Below are 27,139 nucleotides of genomic sequence, written 5' to 3'. Positions count from 1 at the left end.
GAGAGCAGCAATATATCACTAGTGCAGAACCTTTCTGTTGCTAAATCCAAACTTTTAATCTCGTTCTTTTCGATATTGTTCTAAAATGAGGGTTATTTTTTGTAAAATTATTTTGTTTTGTATGGCTGTAATAAAGCTGAATTAAACGTTGCACAGTCAGCAAACTAGTGATTATTTTTCTTGATTAAATTCAAAGTCTTTAAGAAACCGAACAATCTTCGCAAATAATATCTAGGATAATCACAAAGTGCATGAAATACTAACAGTGAGGCAATTGTTGTTTCTGCATAAAATGAAATTGCGTTGAAATTGCCCCCTTTTTCTTTTCCGTGGTTATGGTGATGTTTAACAACACCTTTATTGTAAAGGGAGTGATTGTTTTGAAAGAGGTATAAGTGACCGTTTCATTTGTTAAGACATATTTCTTTTTTTTTTCAGCTACACATTTTCTCAGGCTTAGTTGACACTTTAAAGAGCTGGTTGCCGTTTCCCTTGGACAGAAGGAAAGATAACACGTTACACCAGTTGGTAAGTTTAAAAACCACACCTTATACATGGGATAGTGTGTCTGTGCTTGGTTATGCAGATATTCTTAATGCACTCCTGAGCCGAAGGAAGTTAAGTACATTAATTAAATAACTCATGTATTTACCACAATGACCAGCAAAAACAAACCACAAATAACATTTCTTGGAATCGATTTAGTGGTCCTGACTAATGAAGAGTCAATACTTCACCAGTTTCCTAAATAGTAGAAGGTATTTTCTCATATTGGGGGTTTAGGCATGGCTCTACTGTTGTATGTTGTTTTTCTCATTTCAGTAACGTATGTAGTGTATTTTACAAAACTCCGAAGGGGTGTTGCTTAAGCTGTGGCAGTGGAGATTTAGCCGCAGGGCCTGGCTTGGGACCACGCACTGCGATTTACATATATCACCGTGGGGAGCTAACCCCTGTCTTATGCCATGCACAAAGAAAGATTGGCTGCAAAACCTTGCTGCGGGTCCCCAAACCCCATCCCACCCCTCTCCCGCTTGCAGTCTTCACCCATTTGCAGCAGGGGGTTGGTTGCAGGGCCTGGCTTGTGACTAGGGCCAGTGCACAACACCCTGTGGATGACTAACCCTTGTTGCATACAGCCTGCCCTTCAGCCAATTCCTACGGGCATCCAACCAACCTTTTTTTTTTTTTTTTTTTTTTTTTTTTTTAATAATCCATTTTTGGGTATGCAAGCTTCCTTCCCTTGGTATCAGGGAAGCTAGAATTGTACCATGTGGTGGAAGCTTGTACTGTGGCTCTACCTGTGCCTCATTGGAGGGCTGCGGGAGTACTACTGTACCTGCCTGAAAGATTTTCATTTTAATCTCTGGGATGGGGAGAATGGGATGGGGTGGGGTGGGGTGGGATTGGGGGCCCCTCTGGGCTCCCTTGCACCACAAGTGCTAGTGGAGCTCTGGGTGTCTGTACGCTGCCCCCTTATGGCCCTTTTTTGTAAACTTGCCTTTAGTGGCAGCCACAACATTTTCTTAACAGTTGCAGCCAGCCAATCAAATTGATCGGTACAGAGATTGGTCCCACAGTATCAAAATGGCCACAGGACGTGCTTAGTGGCACCAGGCTCATGGCAGGACTCCATTTCCCAGCGCCCCGGTCAGGAGTCCAGGGACGTTTGAAAAGGGTGAAAGCACACCGTGGCTGGAATGGGCTTAGCGGCACCAGGCTCATACAAGGACTCCATTTCCTAGCGTCCCTGCCAGGAGCCGGAGACACTTGTAGAGGGCAAAATCACGCTGCGGCGCGGGACACGCTTAGCAGCACAAGGCTCACGGCAGGACTCCATTTCTGTGATATCCAGCAGCTTTCACACCGTCCTTATTCTAATATAGGTAACCCCAGAAAGCATGTAATGGTGGCCAAAGAAAATTAGTGCAGAACTGTAGCGGAACTTGGTAGAAATGGTATTTGGGGGAGATCCTCGTGCAGGACTGGAGAGAAAGCAGTGCCGGTACAAGAGCGGAGGAGGGGTCAAAATTATTACTTTTTTAGTGGTCCCCCACCCACCCAATTGGAGGTTCCACCTGACTGTGCCCCTTTGTGGTAACACTTACAAATGTACCACTGTTCGCTCCAGGCTCAAGTGAATCCACTGAACAGCTGAAGAATAAGACAGGACATTGGCTGAGTAAAAATTGTGATTTTTAACTGCAATGGCATAATGGACGTTTTGTTTAATAGACGGACCCCAGGCTTGTGAAAATATTGGCATGGTTCCTTTAGGCTTCTTTTATAGGCACACCCGGCCCTCGGATGGTTTCCATGTCAGGGGCTTTTCCAATTTGCAGGAGGGTTTGCCACCGCTTAGTGTGAAAAATAGATTCACTGCACTCTCGGATCTGGAGGCAAATGATTGACTGCCAGGACGGTGTACTTGCCAAGACAGGAGGAAATGGACAAGGTGGTTCCTTTGCTATAACCCCATGTCTGGGTGGGCTGGGAGAGACGCCTCCCATGACTCTGCTAATTTCTTGGAATGTGGCGGGTTATGATGCAAAGCTACAAGATATGCAATGGGTAAAGTTTATCTCAGGCTATGATTTCATCTTACTTCAAGAAACCTGGTCAGAAGGAGCCGCGGTATGGGATGGATTCCAAAGCTTTGCCATTTCGTCTGAACGGATGCCCGGCCATCGCTCTAAGGGGGGTCTTGTCACCTTGGTCCCAGTCTCTAAGATCTCTAAAGCATATCAGATTAAATGTAGCCAGCAGGGTACCCTCATCATCTGGGTGGTGTTCCTAAATAAGTACAAAGTACTCCTGGTAAACTTTTACTATACAGTATGGGATTCTGGTTGCCAAATTATGGCCCTTTTCTCTGCTCCTCAGATATTGAAGGGAAGGTTGGAGTCTTACTGTATGGGATTCCATGTGATTGTAACTGGAGATTTTAATGCAAAGATAGGGGGCTATCACACTGCTGAGAATTCTTTTGAGCAGGACCATAGGGTGTATGCAGATAAGGGTTTACAGAATGCGAGGGGTAGGACCCTTATTAAGGGGCTGCAGAGCCTGGGTTTGTTGAACATCTTTGACCTGGAAGCTGCTTCTGATAGTCAGGTACCAACTTTTGTGGGGAGAGGGTTTGGGTCCATAATTGACTGTATTTTCGTGTCTCCCCAACCCACCCCGCAGTGAGAAATTTGATATAGTATGGGGAGGTCCAAAGGCAGAATTTTAGTGATCACAACCCCCTTACAGTGTCCCTAAACTTCTAATGCAATTAGTGTACATCAGTGATTGGTGGGCTGGTTTGCTTGCGAACAAAAGATCAGGGCCGAAGAATTTGTTGGAGAGAGGCAAACATGCCACAGGTAGTGGAGAGGGTGGTGAGCCAAAATCTAAACCTGAGACTAGGGATTATTTTGGCTGAATCCCCCTTACCAGAGGAGGTGATTGATGCTGAAAATAAAATAAATGATTACATCAAAGATATTCTGACTAAAAATGGAGAGGCCATTCCTAAGTATCAGGGTGGATGGTTTAATAAACCCTGTTACTCTGCGAGGAAAACTCTTAAGAGGGCACTGAAGGCATAGTCTAGAGATAAAGTCTATGTGAGTAGCGTGCCGGCTCAGTATAAGCTTGCTTTGAAGGAGAGCAAACAGCAGCTCAAGGAGCAGGCTTGGGAGGATGTGGAGTGTGCGTCACGCACCAAAAACTTAAACCTGTTCTGGAAGATAGTAAATAGGGGTACCCCTGAGCCAGGAATATCTGAGGGTCTGGGCTGTGATATTCCCCCTGACGAGTGGGTAATTTTTGCAGAGTCTTCCTGGGAGGGATCCATGGGGAGGAAATGGAAGATTTGTTTGGTGTACCCCAAATCTCTCGATCAGATTTACACTGGAGGAGGTGATGCCGGCTCTGCAGGATAGCTCAAGTCACAAAGCGCCTGGTCCTGATGCGGTCCCAATGGACCTGTACAAAAGCTATCCTCAGTATTGGGAACCTATATAATGCTAAGTGTCCTAAATGCGGAAATGAGTGTAGGATTCCCTCCCTTCTGGAAATCTGCGTGTATTGTTCCGGTGTATAAAAAGGGAAACCGCAGTGATCCCAAATGCTATCGCCCGATTTTACTCCTAGACTCCTCGATGAAAATCTTGGGTGAATTGTCTTACGGCGCATTGAAGAATGGATATAAGAGCATGATGTGATGTGTAAGGTGCAGTATGTTTTTAGGGAAGGGTTGGGGATCCAAGAGCAATGTCTGAACTAGCTTACGTTGATTGGTTTATATACACAGGCGAAGAGGGGTACTCTTCATCTTGCCTTCATGGACCTTAGCTGTGCTTTTGACAAAGTAAATCGTAGTAAACTGTGGGAATGTTTAACATTGATGGGTATGGAGTCCCAAATCGTGGAGCTGCTCCAATACTTACTCTATGGAACAAATACTTTTGTGGGATATGGGACCCAGGGGGAATGCACAGAATCTTTTAATTTCAAAAGAGGCGTGAGATAGGGGTGTGTTTTGGCCCCCACTTTGTTCCTTTTATATACAAATGGCTTGCACAACTTGTTGGTTGATAGATGCAAGGATGTTCCTAAAATAAATGGAAAGAGTGTACCATCCCTGATATATGTGGATGATGCAGTGCTTATGGCCCGTACTATGAATAGTCTCCGCAAGGTGGTTATGGCGTATGTCAACTTTATGTCAGATTTAGATTTAGAGGTCAATAGCCGCAAAACCCACTTCCTGGTCTGTGGCAAACCATTGAGCTAAGTAGGGGCTTTGGTGATAAAGGGCCAAAACATCAGACGTGTGCACGAGTTTCCCTGTCTAGGTGTGACGTTTGACAAAGGAACATGGAAGCCCTGCATAGCGAGGCGATATGCGTGATTAACTGCCACTGAAGGGACTACTTTCGATTTTGAAATAAGAGTGGGGAACAAGCCCATACTTCCTCTGCTTGAAGTGTATAGACGTAAATACCTCCTGGTTCTTATGTACGGGGCACCACTTTAGGGTTATTCGGGTAGCATGGCCCCTCAGAAAGAGGAAAATCGATTGTTCAGAAGGTTACTGGGTGTGGGGCAAAATATTTCTGGGTTTTACCTACACGAGGAATTGAACTTGGAGTTTGCCGAGGATGGCATTAAGATTGCGCCCCTTCTGTTGTGGATTTCCGTGTGCTCAAATGATTGTGTCTCCCTAAATAGGGACGTGTTCCATGATTGTTTGGCTTGTGACCGAGTTTTGGATATCCCTTGGTTGGCATATATTAAAGAGGCCGCCACATTTTTTGGTCGTTCAGAAATGTTTAATGCCCCACAGTGTTTAACACATAGTGACAAACGGTGGGTGAAGGACAACTTATTTAAAATTCTGAGAACAAACAGGGAGGCAGAGGAACTAATAAAACCAACTATGAGAGATTTTTTAATGCTAAAGCTGCAGGCGGATCCTGAGATGTATCTCTTGGCGGTACAAAATGTCTGGAAAAGGTCACTCATTACCCGCTTCCGATTAGGGGCAATCAGAATCAATTTGTGCTTCCCGCTTGGGTAGTATGATTCTAAACCTATAAAATTTGCTTGTGTGATGGGGTGTCCTCACAGTCTTTAATTCATTTTACCCTGTTTTGTGATTTTTATGCACCTTTTAAACAAAGATTTTTACTTCCCCTACTGAAGAAAAAGGGTTTTATGCAGTATAGACCAGCCTACTTGTGGTTACGTATGGTTGGTGTGTCGGGGTGGGTTCTTTTTTTAAAAGGGGCTATACGTTGGCGGAATATTGTAAATTAAAAAATGTATTTAATATTTGTATCTATCGAATTAAGACTGGAATTGGAGGTTTTATGATTTTAATATGAGTTTTATTTTTTAAATGTATGTAACGTTTTATGTATTTATGTGATTTATTGTTATTATTATATAACTAAATAAATAAGAATTGAATTGGCCACGGGACTGGTCAGTCAGCCAATCCATATTTTAATATTTTTTATGGTATTGCAGGACTAACCCTCTCTAGACACACCTACGTTTTTAACCCCTTCATGCCCATCCAAGTCCCTTTTTTAAATGCAAATGTTTCTAAAACTGCTGCTGAACATATTTACACCACATCACAAAACAACACTTTCTGAATACAAGTGTAACATTTTTTATGAAGGAGGCAAAGTCTTGTAAAAATAATTTTACGCTTTCATGCAGATTTGTCAAACAGTAAATTATATACTCTCTCTCTCTGTATATCTCTCTCGCTCTCTCTCTCTTTTCCTCTCTCTCTCTCTGTTTCTCCTCTCTGTCTCTCTCCCCTCTCTCTCGCTCTCTATCTCTCTCTCTCTCCTCTCTCTCTCCGTTTGCCAGTAGGTAGTTATAAGTAGGACCTTGTTTCCATAGGAAGGGCGTTTTTTGTTGAATCTTCACACAATTTTCAAAACGTATTCTTTGGTCAGTTCAGCTGCTATCTTGAAAGTTTCGGGGTGATCTGTCAAGCGGGGGCCAAGAAAAAGGGGGGATCCCAAAACATGTTTTCCCAGGGGAATTTTCCCATATGGATTTTGAACACGACTTCAGCCCAAACCGTTGGATGGAATTACACCAAATTTACAGAAAGCTAGCTCTTGGTCCAGAAAGCATGGCTTTTGTGATTTGGTGTAAATCGATTTAGTGGTTTTAGAGAAACTGAAGGGCAAAAAATATAGATATCTGGGCTTGCGGATCCCACTGGCCCCATGCTAATATCTGATTGGTTGCCAACACTTCAACAAGAAAGTATTGGCAGCCATCTTGGGACTCTGCTCCAGCATAGTCCCAGAAACAAAGTGAAAGAAAAAGAAAATGGGCAAGGGTAAGGTCAACCTGAGCCCCCTTAGCCTTGGTCTAGGGGTTGCTTACGGACACCCCAGGGCTAAAATGCATTAAAAAAAAAAATTTGGGAACTCTGCAGGTCGGCTGGGGACTGCCACCTCCTTGGGGCAATCAGAGACTGATATGCAGGGGGGTTGCGCGGCCCCCCTCACCCCAGTGACCACCACCTCTCTGGAGCAGAACTTGCAAGCAGCCGGTACTGAGTGCAGTAGAGTACAACCCAGCTAACTTAGGAGCTGACAAGGCTTCATAGGTTTGTACATTTCTACAGGTAGTCTAGCCAGGCCTGGGGTCTCAATAGAGGCCCTGGGGGAGATTTGCGTATGGCACTGCAGATCTCATGTTTCGTGATGGGCCGTTCAAAACATTGCTCTGTTCTGCTGTCAGCTCTTACATTGTCAAAGTTAGAAGGAATTCTTTTGTTCTGGGCCGCTGCCAGATAGGTTCTGAGTAGTATAAGGCTTGATAATGCATGCAGAATACTTAATGGATTTGTTCTTCAGTATAAACAATGGAGTTAGGAGTTAAACGGATGGCAGTTATAAGTTCAGTATCTGTGTCTCACTGGAATGGCCTCGCCAGGAGGTCCTCTGCATGCATCTTAGCCTGGTAAGCTCTGTAGTAAGTACATTGTAGTGATTCAAACAACTGAGCGAGTCGGTCTCTCGTCTTAGTTCATTTGTACACTGGCATGTTTGCTGTCTGGTGCGGCCTGTTCCAGGCCTCACAAGGAGGCCTCTACCTGGTCTAATTCACGGCAGGCTGTACCTGAGCCCCAATGGTAGCTTGAATGCAGTGACCATGTACAACTGTTCTTGGGGCATGCTATTCTACTAGATGAGTGGTGTCAGTGTTACTATTTTCAGCGCTGTAATTAATGATGGTTTCACAGGTTGTTACGCTGAACACTAGATCCTCGAGTGCAGTTGGTCACATGTGAGGTGGGCCATCCCTAAGCGAGTCGTGTAAGAAGTGGGCTGTGATCTGACAAGGTCTTTCCAAGGTACACTGCATCTGTTATTAGGAATTTTGTAGTAGTGTGACAGAGGATGTGGTCTAGTCTGGCATGCAGGCTTTATGGAGGGCGGGGGAATAAAAAGACTAATCCTGTGTGGCTGGGTTGAGGGCACACCAGCTGTCAGTCGAGGACCATTAGGTACTGCAGTGTGATATATATTTTGCGAGGTGCACTGTGAGGGAGAGGAAGGTTTGATCAGTCAAGCGAAGGGTCAAAGACCCAGTTAAAATTTGGCCTAATAATCCTATGAAGGTGATACCATCTTGTAAGGAGGGCTAATATATTTGCTAGGAATTTTGTTTGCACCACATTTGGTAAGTATACACTCCCCAACAGCACGACCCTACCATCCAACGTTCCCTCCACAAACACATAACGCCCCACTGGATCAATTTCAATAGCAGCACTATGAAAGAGCACTGTCGGCCAGATCCAAATGAGTGCCCCAGTTGCATAGCCCAAGTAACTGGTACTGAAATTTCTTGTGTCTTTTGGAGTCTTAGATCTTCTCCCTTGGCTTGATAAGTTTTGTGCAAAAAAAGCCACATGAGTACCCCACCGTTTGAGATATTGGTATATTAAGTGGAGCTTTTCGACAGTGCTCATGCCATGGATGTTCCAAGTTAGAAGTGTCAAGTTATCCATGTATGATCTCTGGGCAATAGAGCACTGGGTGGACTGTGGGGGCCAGGTGTAGTCAATGGAGGAGGCAGATGTATGGGTGGGCTGCAGGTACGCCACATTATGTATTGGAATTTAGGCTCAATAAAGAAAACACTACAAACACCCCAACTCCCAGGGCAGCAGAGCATCATCTAGCTGCTGAAACAGTTAACATGGTCCTTAGCCGGTACTGGGGTCATAGTGCAGAGCGCCGGTACCTGCAAGGGCCTCAGCGTGAAGGAGAGAGGGGTCAATAGGGGGTCGACCCTGCCTTGACTGTTGCATTTCCAGAAAGCGGTTTCCTTTAGGGATCCATAGCTCAAAAACATATACCAGTGGCCGGGCTCGCCCTCCAGAGGCCCATGTCCAAGAGGTATCTTTATGTGCAGTTCAGTGCTGTGGGCCGGGTCAGGATTGGTCCTCCCAAATACAGGGCACGAGTTATAGTTATTTGACATAACTATAACTATAACAGGTGAAGTTCTGTGGTTTTGTACATTTAAAATGTTAGCCTAACTATAACATCCCTGTAATCTTTGTTTTTTTCAGTGAATCTATCTATCTATCTATACACACACACACACAATATAGATGTGTATGCATATGTACACTTCTGTGTGTGTGTGTGTGTATGTATGAATATATATATATATATATATATATATATATATATATATATATATATATATATATAAATATATATATATATATATATATATATATACACACCCTTGTGACGGTCACCACTTAGGTAGTTATAGTTGGGTCTGCTTTTCCATAGAAAGAGTTCTTTTTTGTTTGCTGGTAACTTTGGCCATGTTTGATGAATCTTCACAAAATGTTCCTCGAAATGTTTATCCACCTCTGCTCCTTCCTGGAAAGTTTCAGAGTGATTTGTCAAGCAGGGGCCTTGTAAAAACAGGGTCCCCAAAATGTAAAATCCCCATGCATTTTCCATTGACTTCTTTAAGACGGGCTACAGCAAAAACTGCTGAATGGATTTAAACTAAATTCGTCAGGAAGCTAGATCTTGGTCCGCAAATGTATCTTTTTGTGATTTGGTGTACATTTATTTAATAGCTTTTGAGAAATTGTGGATCAAAAATAATTGTGTAGCTGGACAGTTGGGCTTGCTAGAGTCCCAAGAGCCTCTTGCGGGAGCACTGATTAAAAAAAAAAAAAAAGCATTTTGATTGGCCCAGGGAGCTTTATTTCCCTCTGGTCATCTTGCTTCTGTGAGAGTCAGACTCCTGCTAGAGTGAGCTCTCTGAATGGCTGCCAGTTTCATGAGAAAAAGGCTAGTAGACATTACAGGACTTGGGGGCTTAGCCCTCTGTCCTGAAGATAGAAAAAAAATATGTGGGCAGTGCAAAGACCCCCTAGGCCCCATGTGGGTCCCAGAGGGACACCCTGAGCCTCAGGCCAAAAAGGAGAAATAAACAGCAAAAAATGCCACTGCCCCACAAGACTTTTGCATGATTGGAACAAAAAATGGCACTGGGCTACATTTATTATATTTATGTCCCTGGGAGCCTACACTTGGGTCTCATTTCATAAAGCGGAGGGGGGCCCTGTGGCCCGAGCCTCCAGAGGTCCCCGAAGAACCTATCCCCAGAGCTGAAAATTGTTTCAATGGGTAGCGGTGACATATAGCCCCCCTCCCGGAGCGGCCAGAGGCCCCAGGGAGCCCACCCCTAGGGCTGAATTTAGCTTTTATGGGGATGGGCGGGGTCACATGGCCCCCGTCCCTGTGCCTCGAGAGGCCCTGGGGAGCCTGCACCCGGGGCTGGCACTACTTTATTTGGGGAGTGGACCACACAACCCCTCTCCCTGAACCTCAAAAGGCTCCAGGGTACCCACCTCCAGGCCCATAATTACCAAAGTGGGGATAGGGCCGTGCAACACCCCCTGCCTTCCAGAGCCTCAAAAGGCCCCTGGGAGCCCAACCCCAAGCCCTATTAGGTTAAGGTGGGAGTGGGCCCTCCTTGAGCCACTATTGGCCCCGATGATCCCATCCCTGTACATGGATGTTTAAACCACTTGCAGAGACACTGGCAGGGAAACCTGTGTTTATCTCGCTTGAGGGAGCATTTTCAAACTCCCACCAAGCGGGAGCAAAGACAGTCTGCTCCCAGCGGGAAAGGAACTTTGCTAATGCTTCTGGCCGATGGGAGCAGACTTTTGATCTGTTTCCCTGCCTGCGCAGCTGCAAGCAGAGAAACAAATCAAAATATTGCTCCCGCCCAGAGGGAGCTGCTTCCTGAGGGCAGGAGCAATGCCTTCCGGCTTCCTCCACGGCCTCCAACAAGACTATGGTGGTAGATAAAGAAGTACTATGGTAGTAACGCATCACTATGTAATCTAGCACTCAAACTAACACACTTGAATGAGTTCTTGAGTGATGTCATCGGTGATGACATCAATTATGTCATTTGAGATGTCATAATTGATGTCATAGAACGTCATGAGTGATGTAATATGTGAGGTTGTATGCAGTGCATGTTGGGGCGCACGTTGTAGTTAGTGCTGCTAACTATAACTGGTGCACTGCTGTGTGTGTTTTTTTTATTTATTTATTTTTGTTCAAAACGTAAATATTATCACTAACATTCACCTAACTATTATGTCCCATTATAAAGAACTTTAATCCATCCACACACCCCCTGTTCAAACAAAACATCATATCTACCTTCTGCTTGCTCCCAACAGAACCATTTATGTCACCACCAAGACCTCCATCATATCTCCCATCAACACCCTCCTCCTCTTCTTACCAAAAACACCCACCCAAACAATCTTTACACTCCAGTCCACCACACATACTACCTCATTCAGCTGTCAAGTCAAATACTCCTCCACTCACCAAAGGTACTTTACATACAGATCCTTCTGAGAAAACCACTATATCAATATCTTCTCTCACTATCCCATAGAAACAAAAAATAACACAAACCAGCACATCAAAAACTCATACATACAATTTCATAATACATTCTCTCACAAATTAGAAACATATCCTCACTTCTACCCTCCTGACTACACAAATAATACACATCATAAACCGTCTTTACTCCCACATTTTCTCTGTTCACTAACACTTCACACAAATACGCCAACACTACAACTCTCATTGACCCAACTCTCATCTATTGCAAAATTTAGAGCCTTAAAACATGACCCATGTGCTCCACCCGTACCCCATACACTTGCAATCCTAAACCGACACAAACAAAATTAACAACTTGCCAGGTTGTGAGGACCTCATCACCAGATGCAACCCTACACCAACTTCCTCCTCTAACTTCCTTCTCCTTTACAGGCCACCATCTAGCAATGCAACTTTCCTAGACACATTTCTAGACACTGTTTCAAACCTTATAACACTACACTCCAACCTATGTATTCTTGGTGACCTAAACATTTGGTTTGACAAACCCAATATGCCCCATCCAGAAACCATTATCACTGGCCTAATCACAGTGAACCTACATCAGATTGTACACAGACCCATACACATCGTTGGACACATCGTAGATGGCATGTTTAGTAATCCAAAATTAGCTAACCTTTAAAGGATTACTCCAGTCACATAATCAGACCACCATTTGCTAGCTTTCCAAACGAAAACACCACAAATCAACAGACCTAAGCACTTACATGCCGCCCCCTATCAACCATGGAACAAAGTCAATTTTGAATGCTTAGAAAAACAACTAACATCAAACGCAGGTCTAGGCACAATAAACTATTCAAAAGCTTGCAGTGGCTGCAGGAAGCTTTTGATATCCACTAAGAACAACAAAACAGGACAGAAGAAAAGAAGCACCTGGCTCAAAACAAACCACGGTCAAGACAAACGGCTCCTACAGAAACCTAACAGGATATACAAGTCAACAAACGAAAAAGCTAAAGGTACTATTCAGGCAGAATTCAAAATGTTAAAAGTGCAAACAATTTTTTAAAACTAAATTCTCACTTAATTTCGTAAGCCTGAATGCACAGAAGGAACTCATCCCATGATTCACGAATTCAGTGACAAAACTGGCAAATCATTACCCAACCAAAGGAGACATGTTGGACTCCTATTTAAAACAAAGGAAATCCACCAGCACCAACCCATTACCACAAATCCCGTCCAAGCGTAAGCTAACGCAGCCTTTGCATTTCTTCAAACAACTATCAGAAAGTGAATTCATGGATTTGGCCAAAGCAAGCAGGCCAGCCGTCTGCCCTTCTGACCCTTGTCCACCACAAATCTTCAAGGGCATTCTTCTAACTACCTCTACTGCCACACCAGTAAGAAGAATCATCAATAATTCTTTAACTACAGGAATCTCCCGAAGCCCAAAAGAAGGCATACATATGCCCATTATTAAAGAAAACAAACCTGAACCCACATGACCCCAGCAACTACAGACCTACTACAAATGGTCTTCCATGGGCAAACTGATAGAAGAGCAGCGTTCACCTAGATGTCATAATTCATTGAAGATAACTCCATAATTGGAGACTACCAAACAGGATTCTGCCCAGTAAGAGGCACAGAATCTGCCCTCATCACCATCTGGGATGACCTTAAAAACACAGTAGACCTCAACAGGGTCACTGCATTACTTCTCTTGCACCTCCCAGATGCCCTTGACACAGTTGACCCTGATGCTCTAATGCAAAGACTCTATGAAACTGGCTTAGAGGGGACTACTCTCCACTGGATCACATCCTACCCTCAAAACTGAACAAATATCTATATTCCTATATTCTCCATCCAAACCATACTTTACAAAAGCAGAAGTCCGTCAAGGCTCTATCATCTCACCAGTGCTTTTCAACATCTACATGAAGTCAGTACCGACAGTGAGCAATGAATTTCAGCTCATATGCTATAACTATGCAGATAGTTCAGATACTCCTTAAACTATTAAGCCCCAAAGACATTATGGTGATCAGTGGATGACATGGAGCTGTCTCAAAGTAAATGCTTCCAAAACTGAAATACTGATATGTTGCAAATGGAAAAAATATGACCCACTCAGGCATCACCTGACGATCTGAGACCAACTTCTAAAGTACCTAAGGAAGGTACTTTAGAAGTTTAGAAGTAAGGAACCTTGGAATTAAAATGGACTCCAAGCTGTCAATGAATGCCCAAGTGGGCAAATTAGTAAGATCATTCTTCATTACTGTGAAAACTCTTTCCCCACCTGGGATTTCCACACAAGGTCCAAACTACTCTCTCTCTTATGCTGTCTAATCTGGATTACGCCAATGACCATGATTATCTTTAGCAACTATGAAAAGGTTTCAATTGATTCTGAACTCTGCTGCCAGATTACTCCTACATCTAAATCCACACGCTGACATCTCCCCTGCCTTGAGGGCCCTACATTGGTTAGAGGTTCCACCTTCAGGCTGATTTGTATTACCCACAAAGCAATACATGGAACAGGCCCAGTATTCATCAGGAATAAAATCACCAAATACATTCAACAAAGGAACCTCCGCTCCAGATTGGCACCTCACCTCAAAATCCCATCATAAAAGAAAAAAACATAGGTGGTACATCTTTTTCTGTCCAAGCAGTTAAACTAAGGAACTCATTACCCCCAAACATAAAAAGATCCACAGATAACTCTCTTATGTTCATAAGACTAAAGAGTTGGCTGTTTCATACATAACCACCATACTCAAATACTAATGCACAGCATATCCCTGTGTAAATAAACATTTATGATATGATTATATTTATGTATCTAGATATGAGTATTTCTTTGTACAAATATGTATAATTATGTTTTTTTTAAATCTATTGATATTCTTTAGGTCTGCTTAACAAATGTGTATATTACTTATGGTTATATTTATATATGCACATTCTTCTATGCTTAGTATGTATATAGGTCACTGCATAGTTTTCATATAAGTTATTTGAATAGATGCTTATGGGTCTCTGTTTTATTTATCTATCACAATATGTAAATAGTATCAGAACTATTTTATTTACAAGTGCTTCACTATTGAAATATTGAGGAAAATATAACATTTGGAAAAAATTAAAAACAATTAGTTATAAAAATACTCAAATTAGCTTAAAGTACTGCAACACTTGAAAGTCTGAGTTTATAAAATACTACTTTAAATCTCCATAGATTATTTTTGTATCCTTGTATATGTATACCCTTGATATACTTATGTATCTATATATTTATTACTTTACTCCTACTGTAGAAGGAAAAAAAAAAAAAACATTTGACCCTCTCCAGTGCACTACTGTGTCTCACCCTATACCTTTCTCAATATATCCTCTACCTCCACTTTGACACATCCCAAACCTCATTTTACTCCAAGGATCTCCCAAACAACCCTTTCACAATTTTCCCCGCATGCATTCCTGCTTTGACTCATTCGAAGCCTCATTTTACTAGTATGATCTTCCTAATCTATTTCTAGAGACGCTCCCCTCCTCCATCTGTCCTTTTACTCATCCCAGACCTCATCTTACTACTGTGACCTCACAAATAACACTTTCTTTCCTCTTTCCTCTTCTATTTCCCCATTATCCTATTCAATACATCTAACAGTCAACGCTCAAATTAACCCATATATCTCTATACTAATCCACCACTAATCCTTTTTGGGTTCTGGGGTAGCATGCTACTTGCCAAAAATTGCTTTGACACATTTTCAGTGGTAGTAGGTGCTAACCATTTCCATTCTGGTTGTCACTCATAGCATTTTTCACACCATTCGGTCTCTTGTTATTCAATAAATATTCTGGAGTAGTGCCCCTGGGGTCTGAGACCTAATGAAGCTTGTTTCACAGCGAACATTGTAAAACATCTGCAACCTACAGTAGATTCACTCTGTAGTGGGGCGTAGTATAAATCCCATCTTATACGTTCATGGATGTAATTGCAGGTGGAGTCTTGTTGCAGGTTTTTTTGATCCATTATAGTCTGCAGGCATATATTTGTGTACACCACAGTGGAACAGCATTGACGTAAACTATGCACAACAGTACAAGACAATGGTCATCCGGACTGTGAGGGACGATCAGGAATTGAAATGTTCTCCCGAGTGTTCAAAGACAGTTTTCTCCATTTGAGGTCATGCTGTTTTGCAGTGATGAAGCATTTTGTTCAAAGGTGTGGTAGAAACATACTGAGGCATACAATAGGAGTTCCTTGTCCTTCGTGCAGATGTTGATTTAGGTGAATGCAGTGTTTCGACTATTTTCCCAAGGATTGGTCTGTTACATATAAGTCTATTGTTGTTAGTGTTGTTTGGTCAAGCATGCATCTCTTCAAGGATCGCTTGATGTAACAGGTGTTTATTGTTATGTGGGTATGTTTAAATGAGGAAACAAACATTCAGGATTTTAATGGGCTGAAAATCAAACTGTGGGAGAGGAGAGGGTATTCTTGAAGAAAGCTTACTGGAATTGGGTCAGCTAGTGGTCCTCCTTTGCAGCTGGAAGGAGCAAATTCCAAATAGTGAGCCTCCAAAAATGGGGAGAAGAACCAGAATATGGTAACAGCTGTCAGACCCTCTACTAGGGTCCTCCTTTAGCTTTAAGTCAAACCATTGTATCACACAGGTGACATTCAAGATCAACTAAGTACTGAAACAGCTGTTTGCAGAATATTTCAAATGTGATGGTTTCGGGTGTGCTTGCCTCTGGAGAGTAGAATGTGGACAATATCTTGTGTAGTTGCTTGGAGAGGCAGTTGGAGTCAGCAGGCCAGGTGATGCATTACTACTTTTTTGTATTCTTAATTGAGGTTCTAGTTACTCTTAGATGTTGTCTGTATAGAATCTTCTATGATCCACTTCTTGAGTAGTGACATTGGCTGTCCTGTGAAGCAGAACTAGTTGAGGTGTTGCTATGTTCATTAAGAGTCTAAAGCAGAAACAGTGATCCAGGGCCTGTTCAGGCTGGCGTTGTTACTGATGCATGAGGGCTTTGTCATATCCAATTTAATTGCCTGTTTCCGATGCTGAAACATCATCAGCTTGCGCTAGGCCCATGCCTTTATGTCTTAGTATGAGATTACCAACGCTCAGCCGACAACTTTAGATAATTCACAGCCTCTTCTTTAGTGATAGTATTATCATAGGCTACAACTCTTGTTCAAATCAGAGTTGGACTCCCCCCATCTTTGGCCTTCCATTGAGGAGAGTGGAGTCTCTCTTTCATATTAGTAGTAATAGTAGTCTGTAGAGCCGCAAACCACCAGCTAATTAAGAGCATAAGGCAAACATTCTGACAGAAATCCTGTAGCCCAGGGCTGTTACGTCAGAGTCCTTACTGCATTTACCAAGGCCTTGATTGAAATATTGATGATGACTTGATCCAAGCCATGCTCAACTTCTTCAGCAAATCACCCAGTAGTTAGACTTCATAGACCCAACCCTGGAGATCTGGCCTTTTTGACTCTGCACCTGACTCCAGTGAGCTTGGTGGCTCAGGGTCTCACTAGCAATTGTAATTGTATTTAGATAGTGCTTACTACCCTTAATGAGGCGCTGAAGCACTTTTTGGTGATTAGCACGCTGCTCTAGAACCCAAAAGGATTAGTGGCGAATTAATATAGGGAAATATGAGTTAATTTGAGCAGTGTACATGTGAGTCTGTTAGTTGAATTGATTAGGATAATCTAGAGATAGAAGAGGGAAGAGTTTAGAAAGGGGTATTTGGGAGACCACAGTAGTAGGATGAGGTTAGAGGTGAGTAAATGGGAGAGATGGAGGAGGGAAGAGTCAGTAGAAAGGGATTAGGGAGATCATAGCAGTAAAATGAGGTTTGGGATGAGTCAAAGGAGGGATATATGAGGGAAGAATTTAGTAATGGTTGTTTGGGAGATCACAGTAGTAAACCATTTCTATACTAGGTTTGGGGTGAGCCAGGAAGGATAGAGGAGGAAACAGTCGACAAAGGGTTATTTTGGAGATCATAGTGGTAGAATGAGGTTTGGGATGAGCCAACGGAGGTAGAGGATATATTGAGGGAGGTATAGGGTGAGACAGAGTAGAGGATTGAGGGAATGAACGTTTTATTTGTTTTCTCTTTTACAGTAGGAGTAAAGTAATAATATATATATATATAATGTTACAGATACATGAATAAATAGAAAGGGTATGTATGTTTAAGGATATATATGTATAAGGAAAATAATATATTGAGATTTAAAGTTTACTCTCTACTGTGCATCTGGACAGAGCTCAAGCACGCCGCTGCACTCACCAAAGGAGTCCTCCTCTCAGGCCAATTTTGATGCCCATGAATGTCATGTGCTCTCTTGAAGGCTACTCATGCCTTGTGATATATGGTTTGTGCAATCTCACCAGCCATCCCTGATGAATTTGGGAACACGTTAGTTCAGACAATCCAAGACTTACAGGACAGAACAAAATATTTCTTGAAGGATGCCTCGGACACCGTGAACTTTGTGGGCCATTCTGTGGGCACTAGTGTTGTGATTGGGTCATGCCTGGGTGTGCGCTACAGGATTTTCTGGTGACGTGTAGGCATCCTTTATGGATATGCCATTTATCAGTTCCACGCTCTTCGGAAAAAAGGCAAAATCTGCGCTGGAATGATTTAAACACACCTTTGCTGTGGCCTGTCCTTTAGGGTTGCTCTCCCTGGCTCACCCAATTCCATCAACAGTACTAAAATCAGTGGCTAGTTTTGAGGCGTGGTCTAGTGTCAAAGGCAGCTCTTGCCATTGAAGCATGACTTCCATCCCTTTTAAAGTTCACTCTGCTCTTTTGTGGCTCAAGAGGATGTGGTGGTTGGAGAGGCCATGGACACTGTTAGGGACTGCAGTTCTTTTCTTGCTCTTCCCCTGCCGCTGATGCGGTCAAGCCCATTGGGTCTCTCCCTCAGCTCTCCCCCTTCTCCCATGGTCTTGCAAAACCTGTAGGTGACAGAATCCATTTTTTTCCTGCATGACTAGAGTACTGTACACTCAGATCAGTATGTGCTGCCGATTGTCCAACAATTTATGCTCTCCTGTTCATATTCAGTTCACCTCAAATCCCACTCTGTTTTGATCAGACTTCAGCAGATCATGCCTTCATCCTTATGCAAGACGTTCAGTCACTGCTGGCCAAAGGGTCCATACAGAAGGTTTAAGATGTTGAGAAGGGCAGGGGTTCTTCTTTGGTCCCCCAAACATATGTCGGACTCAGACCGATTCTGGACTTTTGATTTCTGAACAACTTCCTTTTGAAGGAGACACTGTCAAAAATGTTATTAGACTCAAGTTATGGGGATTGGATGGTTTCCTTGAACTTGCAGTATGAATGGTTTCAAGTACTCATCCTATAGTCCCTTGAATGCTTCCTGTGGTTCATGGTACTGTTGTAGAATTGTTTGTCGTTTTACCTTTCGACCTCACCTCTGTCCCAAATGTTTATGAAGATGATGACAGTGGTTGCGGCAAACCTTTTCCGGTCGGACACATGTGTTCCCACCCCTCAATGACTGGCTGCTGGAGACCGGTCCACTGCAGTTAGTTGTGGATCTCCTGCTGACAACGGTCACTTTTTGTCATCCGTGGGGTTTTCCATCAGTGAGCCTCAGCCTCTGCAAAGGATTTCCTTCATTGTAGCCCTCTTGGATCTGGTACCATTCAGGGTCTTTCCACCCCTGCAGTGAATCCGGGACATTCAGATCATGATCCAAACATTTCTGGCTCACTCATGTGTTGTGAAACAGATGGTTCTGAGGCTTCTTGACCTTGCTGGTTGCACATCCCCATTAGCAAATGCAGGCATTATAGTGGAACCTCTCTCTCAACATTGTGGCATCCTTTCGGACACCATCCATATTTTAGAGGACACAACCTGGAACCTTCAGTGTTGGCAATTTACACCATTCTGACCTGTGGCACACTGTTCACCTACCCCAAACAAAGCTCACAGTATTAATGGATGACTTCTCTCTGGGTTGGTGTGCTCATCTGGAGAAGGTCTTTGGTTGCCAGTGAAGCAGAAGTTCCACTTCAGCCTTCTGGAGCTATGTATCATATGGTTGTTTCTGAAGGCTTTTCTCCCATCCATCAAGGGGAGGTCTGTTGACGTCTTAATGGAAGACACAACTATGTGATACTGCAACAAGGAGGGCGGCGTGAGGTCACTGATTCTGTGCCAGTAAGCGCTGAGCCTCTGGAAGTGGCTGCAATTTGAAGGGATCTCCCTAAAGACCAATAATGTGGCTATCAAGGACAGATGAGCTCGTAGATGTCAGCTGATGGATCACAAATTACATCTTTCTCCAGAGGTGGCCCAAGGCACCGCCTAGTGGGCTGTCCCTTGGTTGTTTTTTGTTTTGCCACCTCCAAGAAAGTGGAGAGTCATGTTTGTTGCACACATTCTGCTTGCAATGTGATACCGACCTCCTGTATGCCGTCCCACCTCTGCCTTGTTTGGGTTCTGAAGAAAATCATGAAAGACCAGGCTTAGATCATCCTGTTAGCTTTAATTTTGGCCAAGAGACTGTGTGCCCTGATCTGTTGACCCTGAACATTTGTCCCCCGATGTGGCAACAATTTCAGGAGGATCTCTTGTATCAGCAACAAGACAGGGTGCTGCATCATAATCTCTATAACCTACATTTCCATGCAAGGAGATTGAGCAACTCCATCTGCATGGATTTGAGGTACCCGCTGAAGTAGTGAACAATATCCTTGCTGGTAGGCGTCCATCTCCTAAATCTGTTTATTCTAGTCAGTGGGTGAAGTCTGTGGCCTTGTTCCTAGATTGTCAAGTTGACCCTCTGCAGACCAAACTATTGGATGTTTTGTTATTTTTTGTATCTCTGGCCTATCAAGCTTTAGGTTCTTTGTTAAAGGAACTGTGTTGCCCTTTTTGGCCTTTCTGCATTCTCCTGATCAACCTTCTTTATTCAAGTCATCAGTTGAAATATGTTTCTTGAAGGTTCTCATAAACATGGTCCCCCCTCCACCCTAAATCATGGCTCGGTGGGTGGTGTTAAGGTTCTTAATGTACGTGCTTGTCGAGCCCATGCACACTTATTCTCTGAGATTACTTAACAGGAGGGTATTTCCCATTTCAGCTACTTCTGGATACCTGGTCAGTGAGCAGGAGGTACTATCAGTGCAACCTCTGCATACCACCTTTTTTCCTGATAATGTGCTGCCGTGAACACATGCTTCCTCTTTGCCAAAAGTGGTTGCCCTTTCATGTGTGACAGTCCATCAGTCTCCCTGCCTTTTTCTTTCTACCTCACTCTTCTATGGTAAAGTAGACTCTTCATCGTCTGGAACCGAAGAGAGCTGTTAGCTTTTACATTGAGCACACAAAAGTGCACTGGGTGGAAGACAAGCTTTGTATCACCTTTGCTAGTGCTAAGAAAGGAAACTTGGTCCTATTGGAACAGTTTTAATTTCAGGTTTTGTCTGTGAAAAAGAGTTTAGCGAGCAATGCCATTCTCTGTGCGGGCTTTATAATTTATGGGGGGTTATTAATATATAGAGTTACATTTTATTAAAAGACAAACATTGAAAATATGATGTTACTTCTGATAAGAATTCCATTTTTATAATAGTAAGAAGAGCTCAATCTCGTTGGAAGGTTGTTCTGTGATTACAAACACTGGAAAGACAAGCATTTTTAGGATACTCACGATGGTACCTTATTTGTTTCATATAAATAACATTTTATATGATTTTATTTTAGATTTAGGTTTGGTCAGTAAGCTTTATGTCATGGCGTATATAAGCGCGAAGTCTTTGCAGATTTCAGTACATTATGTCATGTGTAACTGATGGAAACATTGAATCATCGTATGAAGTGATGTGAAGCCCCACTATTTTTTTATAACATGTTTTATATGACACACATTGATTTAGTGTTGTGTCTTAATAGTGTTACTAAAACCGCAAGTTTACTGTTATCCAAATAGTGTCTGTTTGATTTACAGCTTATAAAGATGGAAGCTTGCATGTGCTTTACCCAGCATTTAAGCCTGTGTTTTGCTGTATGCACATAGATCTCTGCAACAGATCCATTAATTAACCCATTGTGCTCACTTGCTACTTTAAAGTTGCCACTCAGTTTGTGGCGCAACGCACTGCCCTTTGAAGAGTTTTCTATCCCTTGGATGGCTCGACATTATAGCTCTTTGCTGTGTTTGTCCACAAAAGTAGCTAAAATAGGTAGCTGACCTTCCAAAATAAATTAACTCAAACAAGCATTGCAAGGCCGATATGTCTCACCTTCGGGACCAACTGGCTTTGCAGTTTCTTTTTCGCGATGCTAAATAGCATCATTAAAAAGCAATGCTTTCAGTCAGTACTGTTTAGCATTGGCAGACAAATAAGCTTTGGGAAATGCAATATGTTTCGCCTATGTGAAATTTTGGCCTTGGCAATTATTTTTTATGGCTAAAAATAACAAGTCTTTGCAGTGCAGTAGGTCTCGCGTTTGATCGAGTTAGAGCTATTGGCGTTGTAAATTCCTACCTGGATGTTTCTTGTCACATAAATTGAAAATGAAAAGTAGAACAGTCGACATAAGTGAGCTGATTCAAAGTGCCACGGCTGACATGAGCGCGAAGGAGACACACAAAAGGCAAAAGAAGTTTGCTTGCAGTCAGACATATCGCAAAAGTGCAGTTATCTGTGTTACAGGATCGATGACCAAGGCGGTAGCAAAACTGCCTCAAAGAGGGACAAATGTAAAGTATTTATCAATGATAACAAAGAATTTTTGAAAGGCAAGCCCAAGAACGAGTGATGGTGATGGGCATGCAGTGGGCGTGGTTAAAAGCCCACACAGAGATTACAGCAGGCCAGAGCGATGTCCTTGGGACAAGTAGGCCCAACCCCCTGCAGCACAAACCCTTTGGCTGCCAGTTTACAGAGAAGGTAATTGTCTGCAGTGGAGGTAATATGCGTGTCCAAATGTTAATGCTGTTCGAACTTGTATTTATGGTTCATTAATTAAAAGCCTTTATTATTAGGGTGAGCGCTGTAAATAAACGTTTTAAGGTCACTCTGCAATACTGGCAGTGGCTACAGTAAAAAAAAAAAAACTAAAAGTGTACACACTTGTTTGAAAAGTTTAACAGTATGAGACTAAGTATAATGCTCCCAGAATGCTCTCTGATTAGGTGCAAATGTTTGCAGCATCTTGTAAGCAAGAGCGATTTTTTTGCTTTCAAAATTCAATGTTCTGAAAGAAATGCAAGAAGGAAAAAAACATTTCGCTTCTATGAAAGATGCTATTTCTTTGAAGCGTCATGTAGTAAAATATATTGATGCATGCTAGTATTTCCAAAAAATATTCCTAATGGAAAGTCACTGTAACCATTTTCAGCTTTCAAGATTATAAGAAGCATAAAAACAAATAAGCACTGGCAAAGCCAACCGATCTGACATTTTTTTCTGAGTCTTTTGGTTTTGTCAATGGGTGTCTTGTTTTGACAAGGCTTTTGTAACACTTTATTGTTGTGGGAGCTGCCAGGCCCATACAATTGTAACAAACTCTGGCAAAAAGAAAAAAAAAAATTTGGTCTCAAAAAGCACACATTACCACTAGTGGCGTAACAAAGGCCCCGCAGCCCCGTCCAGGGGGCCCCCTCAGCACAGCGCCTGCCCTGAATTAGTCTGGAGGGAGGGGCCCTCCATATTCTTTGCAGGGGAGCCCCTTCCTGTTTCATAACGACACTGATTGCCACAGTGGTTCCTGGCACTGCACAAAACTACATTGTGTGCCAGTATGCTCCTTGTGGAAGAGCAGAATGCAGTCACTCACAGTAAAGCCAGCCAACATATAGAGAAATAGATGTTTATTAAAAACAAAGGCCCAAATTTAAGGATGGCCTTGCACCATCTATCGCCACATTTTTTTGTACATTTTTTCTGATGTTGTTGTGGCATTAGTTTGCCAAAAACGCTGCACCATATCTACAAAGTGGCACAATGCATGCACTGCGCCACTTTGTGACTATTTGTGCCACATTATGCATGCGCCATGCATAATGTATGGAAAGGGGTGTTATGGCACAAGGAGGCCCGCAAAAATGGCGCAATTAAGTCTACAAGATTTCATTGTGCCATTTTTGGTATCATTTTTAACACTGGCATAAAGCAGGCATTAAAAGGATGAACCCTTTGGAATCAATAGGCCTCCTTGCAATTTGCTCCACTAGCGTCAGAAGTTTTGATGCTAGTGGAACAAAGCGCCACAATAGCATAAAATGTTTGACACTATTGTACCTAATTCCGCCATGGTGCGCTGTATCTTAAATAGTAGCGTTAGTTGGGTGCAAGAAAAGTGCCTCTTCACGATGTGAAGCACCACTTTTCTTGAATCGGGGACAAAATAACTTTGTTAATGCCAGACCTAATTGGGGACCCAATTGTTAAAGAATATCACTAAAGTACACCTATGGTCTATGTCTTTGAATTAGTGGCTTTCATGAATTCACAAGTACTTACAGAAGTAGACCAGGAAATCGTGCTCCTAGAAAATATTTGTGAACTGTATTTTAACAGGAGTAAATATGCATGTGTAAATTAGTTCATGTGAAAATCTGTTGAGCGTTAACAAGTTGACTTTCCCTCCAACCTCTTTTTTTTTTCCTCCAAACCTGGAAGAACTTCTACTTCTTTCCTTGTCAGGAGTAAATTTCCAACCCTTCTCATTATGGGAAAAGATTAGAGAAGAGCTGGTGAAAATCCTTAAACATGCAAGTTAGTAGGTCTGCAGACTCAAAGGCATTCCAGCCCTGGAACTATTGCTTACTGCTTCCTCCAGCCCCAGTATGTAGCTCTGCAGGAAGGTGGCAAAATAAAGAAATTGCTATAGTAGGGTTTGAAATTGCAAGTATTCAAGCCCTGCTATAGTAGTAGCCCTGACATAATCAGAGAGGCTATTATCAGAGCTCTTATATAAGGAGATTGCTGCCATAATTTGTCTCCGCACTACATGGCACCAAAGGGACAAGTAGATTTTTTTTACAGGACAAGTCGATTTAAGAAGTAACCTGCCTCATGGACAAGTAGATATTTTAATAAATACCACATCCCTGAGAGCGCTTGTGCGCTTGACCTAAAAAGGCTACAAAGTGTCCGGCTCTAATGCACTTTTTTTGCTTTTTCTTTTAATCACAAAAAAAGAGAGAGTAGGCTGGGGGATAAGGTTACACAGAGGGGGAGAGAGAGCAAGAGAGAAGGACTTTGTTGGAAGAACAGGACTCGCGAAAGACAATGGGGAAGCACACAGACAACAGATGGTGGACGGGTGGTACTGGGGAGTAATTAGTGGGCTGAGGAAGCAAGCTGACAACGGAGGTGGACGTTAGGTGCTAGGGAAGGAAATTGACAAATTGACATGTGTAGAGGAAAGTGTAGTACAAAGAAAGACAGATTCTCCAGGTATTGAACTTGTATTATTTAATCGACCTGCTAAGAGTGACCTTCTCCCTTGCCAGTCTATTACCAACTGGCAGTGGGGATTTAATTCTTAACATTCTTTTCTGACCTTGGAACGTGAGCGCTCCTCAGAACAATAAAGATCCTTAATATGAAGGTTAAAAGAATGACATATTCCTCCCTCACATATCTAAACACACACATTTCATATTTGAATACAATGAATAACAACCCAAACTGGGATGCCAATTTAAAAAGATGAAAACATGAATAAGAGCAGAACAATAAAATGATAAATAGAAATAAATCCTGTGAAGAAAAGGGATACTGTGTATTAAACACATGTTAAAGTACTTTTGAGAAGGAAAAATTATCTGGTTAAAGCTAGTTCTCTTATGGAATATTCCCGCTGGTTCTCTTATGTAATCTTTCATATATGAAGGCGCTCTCCTTTCTCTCTTTATCCTACCTTCCCTTCTACCGCTACGTCTGCAGATATACTCTCATCAACCCCACTTCTTCTTTCTTCACTCCCAAACAGGATGAAGATTTGGCAAGCTACCTAAAGGTTCCTCTACATCCTCCCCAGTCAACATGAATCCACTACACCCTTCTTCATCGTCATTTGAATCCATTCTAGATTCACCACATGTGCCTCCTCTCTGATACAATGCTATTCTGCATTTATTCCATTTGGTTCCATTAGCCATATTGTGGCGTTCGGTTATGTCTGATGACATGTGCTATCAAAAAATATCTAATATTGCAGAAGTTAATTGAGTACCGTTGTCTGTAATAATGGTATGAGGACAACCTTCCCTCCTTAAAACTTCTTGCAATATAGTAATGGTGCTCCTTGTAGACACCTCTCTCATAAACATGACCTCCATCCATTTAGAACACACATCCACCAAGACCAAAGCAAACCTTAAATTGTACCCAACCCCCAGCAAATGCCCAATAAAGTCCAGGCAAACCGTGTGCCATGCCTTACCTTGATCTTCAAATCTGTCCTCTCTCATCACCACACCCCATCACTGACTGACAACTCGTCCAATATTTTTACAAATGGTCGTACAGACAAAGCAACTGCACCCTCTCTCCTTCCACTGTCAATAATCATCCAGCTCACACTTTGTAAAACTGTGTCCTCTGCCATTTCTTGAATCCACTCCGTTTTTGTAAAAACTCCTAAGCCATGCTGTGCTGTGTCCTCCAGCCATGCCACTGACCTTTCCTTTTCTTTGTTTAAAACTGCCTCCCCATCAACAACCTATCACTCCACCGAAAGTCGCTAAAGGGCATCTGCTTGGCATTTCACCACCTTGGAATGTGTTCGACATGATACAAGAAATCCAGGATGCGAGTCGCATGTTAGCGGATCCCTTACCATCTCCTCCTGCAGATAAAACTTTGATAAATGGCTTGTGATCTGTTCTCAGTTTGAAATTGATACCCCACAAAAATATTCTAAAGTACTGTGCTGACAAAGCAGCCGCCAATGCTTCTTGTAATTCCCTTCAGTTTCAGTCAGCAAGCGCAAGGCAAAGGCCACCGTTCTTTCAACTTTGTGAAGTTGAGATAATCCACACCACATGCACCGGCATCTACAGTGAGAATAGTAGTAAATGTGGTATTAAATGATACTACGATTTTTGCAGCACACACTTCTTGTTTTATGTTATCAAATCATGCTTGTTGAACCTCAGACCATTCAAAAACATGTCCTTTACACAACAAAATCTTCAACTCTTCTGTTTTGGCTGAAAAGTTCTCAACAAATTTTAAATAGTACTCCATATGCCCCATAAAAGGCCTGAGTTCATCTTCGTCGTTTGGACATGGAGACAATTTTATGGCTTCCAAAAGATCGTTTTTTTTTTTACTTTACCCCTTCACCAGAAATTGTGTGGCCCAAGTACTCAATCTCTTTCCTTAAGAAAACACACTTCTCTTTGCGCAATGTCAGACCAACATCTAACGTTTCCTCAGCACCTTCCTCAGAATCTGATTGTGTTCTCCCACAGTTGTTGCATAAACTGAAATGTCGTCTTGAAAAAAAAAATCCCGTTGTTAAAACCCTTGAAAACTTGCAACATCATGTGCTGAAAAACACTCGCTGCGGAAGAGAGTTCAAACAGCATTCTAATAAAACGGAATGTGCTGTCCATGGTAA

General features: G+C 42.6%; 1 protein-coding gene across 5 annotated transcripts in view; it reads left to right on the top strand.

Annotated features, from left to right (window-relative positions):
* Nucleotides 1-27,139, top strand: part of VEZT (vezatin, adherens junctions transmembrane protein) — a 201,952-nt gene that overhangs the window by 54,025 nt on the left and 120,788 nt on the right. For all 5 annotated transcript variants that reach the window (XR_011202311.1, XM_069229098.1, XM_069229097.1 and 2 more), the window contains one exon: nt 439-528. Coding sequence is in view for 4 of the 5 variants with exons in the window: in XM_069229098.1 (XP_069085199.1) it covers nt 439-528 (90 nt within the window). In the remaining variant the exon portion in view is untranslated. The remainder of the gene's footprint in view (nt 1-438; nt 529-27,139) is intronic.

The sequence above is a fragment of the Pleurodeles waltl genome, chromosome 4_1, assembly GCF_031143425.1.
Source record: "Pleurodeles waltl isolate 20211129_DDA chromosome 4_1, aPleWal1.hap1.20221129, whole genome shotgun sequence".
NCBI classification, from domain to species: Eukaryota; Metazoa; Chordata; class Amphibia; order Caudata; family Salamandridae; genus Pleurodeles; species Pleurodeles waltl.
The sequence above is the reverse complement of the archived record's forward strand: the minus strand, read 5'-3'. Positions and strand labels throughout refer to the sequence as shown.